The 4,122-nt window shown below is 33.6% G+C and overlaps 1 protein-coding gene across 4 annotated transcripts; it reads left to right on the forward strand.

Moving 5' to 3' along the window:
- The first annotated feature begins 524 nt into the window (after positions 1-524).
- LOC142541111 (methyl-CpG-binding domain-containing protein 7) lies at positions 525-3,827 on the forward strand. 4 transcript variants are annotated; one of them, XM_075647691.1, is made up of 6 exons: positions 525-766; positions 959-1,078; positions 1,928-2,035; positions 2,461-2,622; positions 2,723-2,935; positions 3,409-3,827. In XM_075647691.1, the coding sequence occupies exons 1-6, from the start codon at positions 623-625 to the stop codon at positions 3,481-3,483; spliced, it is 822 nt and encodes a 273-aa protein (XP_075503806.1). In that variant the 5' UTR covers positions 525-622; the 3' UTR covers positions 3,484-3,827. The 4 variants fall into 4 exon arrangements, with proteins under 4 accessions (XP_075503806.1, XP_075503805.1, XP_075503807.1 ...); XM_075647690.1 differs by having other exon boundaries at positions 526-766; positions 1,928-2,071; XM_075647692.1 differs by having other exon boundaries at positions 527-766; positions 1,928-2,071; positions 2,723-2,949.
- Positions 3,828-4,122: the final 295 nt, after the last annotated feature.

Below are 4,122 nucleotides of genomic sequence, written 5' to 3' on the forward strand. Positions count from 1 at the left end.
TTTATTTTTTAAGTGTCAAGTTGTAGGTTTAATTCTTACTTTGGTTTTTTTTCCCTTTCTTTTTCCTATTTATTTTTTTAATTCATATATCAAAATTACAGTGTAGTACCTATCTATTTCGTATAATTATATTTTGATTCTCATTTAAATATAAACCAAATGAATTATAATAAATGTTATATAAGCACACAACGACTCCATCGATATACTAGTGTATATATATACTAAGCATTTAAAATAACTAACTTTTGGTATTATAATATGTTTGAATAATTTTTTATATATATATATATTAATAAAATGCTGAAATTTTGATGTAAGTTATTGCAGTTAGGTGAATAAAGTTTTATTTTTTACAAATTAAGTTGCATGTATTATTCATATTTGTTTTTTTTTTAATTTTTAATTTATATATCAAAATAACAGTATAAATTTTTTTTTATTTTTACCATGTGAATTAAAAAATTTTTTTATAAATACACATGACGTGTGTCGATCGACTATTACATAAATATTGTAGCGTGCGGAAGCACTATTTTCGTGTGCAGGCTGCAACTTTAAGGCTTAAGCGCAAGCGGACAACATTCACCACTCGCCAGTTGACAGAGTGACGTACGTCAACATGAAACGACACACCATCACTCCCAGACCGTCGAACTCATTGCTTGTGCCGCTGCCGACCCGCCGTCGGATGGCGGTGGCGCCGCTCCCACCTGGATGGGGAATCAAAGAAGTGCCCCGTTCTGATGGCTATCATTCTGACATGGTTTCAAATTTTCCACATTGTTATTGCATTTCTTCTAAAGTTCTGATTCCTGGAGCCTTCCCCCCACACTCCCCCACTTTTTTTTTCTCCTCAGAAAAATGTGTTTCTAGTTTCTTGTTTTCCCTTCCGATTATTTTGAACGGGAGGTGTGGAAATTACTTGATCAATGGTATTTGTTGTTGATTGATGTAGTACTACTATGAAGCGGAGACTGCGCGCAAATTCAGGTCAATGAAAGAAGTTGAAAGATATCTTAACGGGGAACAATATACCCCACGTAGATCCCCCAGGAAGATGACTCTTCACAATCATGTATAGTTGAGCTCACTCTTTTTGTTTTGTTTTGAATTTTTAGTTTTTAATCACTAACTCATGGGTGTTGAGGTGAGAAGCATTTGGCTCAGCAAATGAGATCTATAAATGGTATAAAAAAAAAAAAACCATGCGTCTTATTCTCCGATAATGTATTAAATGCCATTGTTTGCGTTTTTTTTTATAAGTTGTTTTTGATTATTTTACTTATTTCTAATGGTTCCCTTTATCCTACTAAACTATGAAGTTTCTTTCTTTGTTTTTCATTGACTAGCATATGTGAGAATTAGAAATTTGGTTTACCCACTAAAAGATTTACGATTTTTGTTTTTATGCTTATTATTTCTTGAAAGAATCGGTCTTCGATGAATATTTTTCTTATATTTTCTTTTAAGATCGTCCTGAAACCAAATCATGTTATGTGTTTGTAGTCATCATATCGCTTAAGCTAAGTCGAAATTTGTACTCAAGAAACTAATGTTGGTTGAAGCACATCCATGTCGTGTCTTGTCCAAATCGTGAAGAGATTGAAGCTTGATGTTCTTGTTTTGTCACCATATGTTTTAATATGACGCATTTGAAAGGAATCTCATTAATTCAGAATCAATGAAACTTTGCTTAGTCTTTACTTGGAACTTAAATAAGAAGTGATATTTTTTGTTATGGGGTTTCGAATTTGTAGTTGCATCAGGAGGATGATTGTTTCAGATTGAAGGTTAAGTTTCCTTGTTTTTGTCCCATCTTTATGAATGTTATATGTGAAAGAGTCTCTCTCCAGCTTCTCTAGTTTCACTGTGTATTAAAAAGCATTGAAGCTAGGCACTATGATTTATAACAACATTTCTGCAGATGCTGAGACTAGATGACGGTGAACTAAAGGAAAGTCATTTGGAAATTGTGGCTTCCACTGCTTGCAAGACACCCTCTGTTCTGCCGAACGGATGGATTGTGAAAAAGGTACCTCGAAAATATGATACACGAATCATCGACAAGGTAAATTCACTTCTTTGTCTCCTAATTTTTGTTTTTTACTTCATGATCTCAATATTTTCAGAATTGAAACAGTTGAAATTTTATGAGTAACTTTCTGAAATTTTACTTCATTCAGTTATAAAACTTGGTGGACCGGAAACATGAGATTTTGGTGGTGCCTCTCATTGCTAGTTATTCTTGCAATCATATTACATTAGTTAGTAAGTTGGACAAAAGTTAAAAAATATATTTTTATCTATCAACCTGATTCGGGACTAGACATCTGAAATGGGTTTCTGTTTGTATTTTCGTAAGGTTGGGAGGACATCTTATATATCCTTCTACTGTACCATTCAAATACATTAATGAATCTTGTTTCTTGAGACAAAATGCTTTTTATTGTGGCATAGTACTACTATGAACCTGAAACGAGAAAGATGTTCCGATCCCTAGTTTCTGTTGAGAGGTATCTGGCAGAATTGGAAGAAAACGTCCCCTTATTGAAGGTGCTAGAAGAAATAAAGGAAAATAAACCCCTTTCAAAGTTTTTTAAACTTCAGAGCCGTAAAAAGGTGAGCTCAAACTTTATTATATTTCAACCTGACTTTTTAAATCTAATTTTCTTAGCATGTTACTAAATAATTCTGATCAGGTCGCTGCTTTTGTTTTTAGACTTCTGGAAATAGTTCTCAAGGTTCTTCCTTTGTTGCACCACCAATGAAAGTCAATTGGGTTCTTTCTAGTACAAAGGGAGATGCCTGGAGCCCTTTTGTTTCCGACACGTTGGTTCCAGATTCTGTTAAGCAGCAGTGGACTGATAGATTCGTTGAATTAATGAATGAAGGAACCAGCTTTGTTCCTAGCTCCAATCATCGGGGTAAATTGGTATCTAAAACTTGGTATTGTCCTATAATTTCTGCCATTTCATAGTTGCAACTTGCAATAAAGAAATTGCATCCACAAAAACCACTATGCATGTCAAATATATTTTTGTTTATTTTACAACCAGACGGTAAAAATTTGATATTTTTTAGGATTATGATTATAATTATTTAGGATAGATTTACCACCAAACTATCCCAATTTTTTTTACTTATATAAATAGGTGACATTTTTTTTTCTGGGCGAAGTAAGACCTTAGAATTATCATGGGATGTTGCTTACTGAACCATGTAAATCCTGAACTGTGTTTCATTTATTTTTATCATTCTTCCACTTTAAAATTGAACAGTAAATTTATCTTAAACTAGTTCAAGAACACGTGGCACGGGCATTGCAAATTGGCATATAATTTTACTTCTTTTTGGATGAAGTGAAACAAGCTTTTTACCGATTCATTTTATGTTTTCATTTTGCAGTTGATGGTTAGAGGAATCCAATCTCAGCAGATGTGTAACTCTGATGTGTGTACAGTTTCACTGCTGTTTTTCTAGTTCTGTTTAATATTCGTCCTTACGACTTAAGATGGTCATGCGACAACTATCACTGCTGAGTAAGAGCAATCCTTCTCCATTCCAATTTCCTTACTGCAGTGGTGCTAATTTTTCTCGGAAAAGTAGCTTTTTTCGATAAACTTAAGGTGGTTTGGAATGATTGAGCCGAATGATCAGTTCTGGGATGTTGCTTGCACATTTCAGATTTGGGTGTTAACAGTCCATATTTGTCTGAATACTTAAAATGTTGTTTAAGGATGAACATTGGGCCACCATTTTGAGTGTTTGGTTTATTGGTTCTCTTTTGTCCCAATGACGACTGACTAAATCAAATGCATGTTTGGGCAACATAAATGTGCGATATTTTAGTGCCAGTCTGGTATCGCCTCATGTAAAATGTAATGTAGTATCTTAATACACAAAAAAGTAAGAAGTTCCCTGTAACAGTTGGCAATACAAATCCTCCAAAGCTTTGCAAACTACTTTAAGTTTCACACATTTGTAAATATCAGTTTAAAGTAAAAATGAAATATGAATATTCCTTAACAAATCTTTTAAAAATGCTGAGTCTCTACTTTAGCTGTGTATGGAAACTATACCCTCTGCAAATCCTCTCGTCAATCATATGCATGCCTTTAT

The sequence above is a fragment of the Primulina tabacum genome, chromosome 3 (assembly GCF_025594145.1).
Source record: "Primulina tabacum isolate GXHZ01 chromosome 3, ASM2559414v2, whole genome shotgun sequence".
Classification (NCBI taxonomy): Eukaryota; Viridiplantae; Streptophyta; class Magnoliopsida; order Lamiales; family Gesneriaceae; genus Primulina; species Primulina tabacum.

Coding starts and splice junctions, on each gene's coding strand:
- LOC142541111 (XM_075647690.1), top strand. CDS start 623: ATGAAACGACACACCATCACTCCCAGACCGTCGAACTCATTGCTTGTG. Junction 1,079..1,927: donor AGATGACTCTTCACAATCAT/GTATAGTTGAGC, acceptor ACATTTCTGCAG/ATGCTGAGACTAGATGACGG. Junction 2,936..3,408: donor CCAATCATCGGGGTAAATTG/GTATCTAAAACT, acceptor TTCATTTTGCAG/TTGATGGTTAGAGGAATCCA.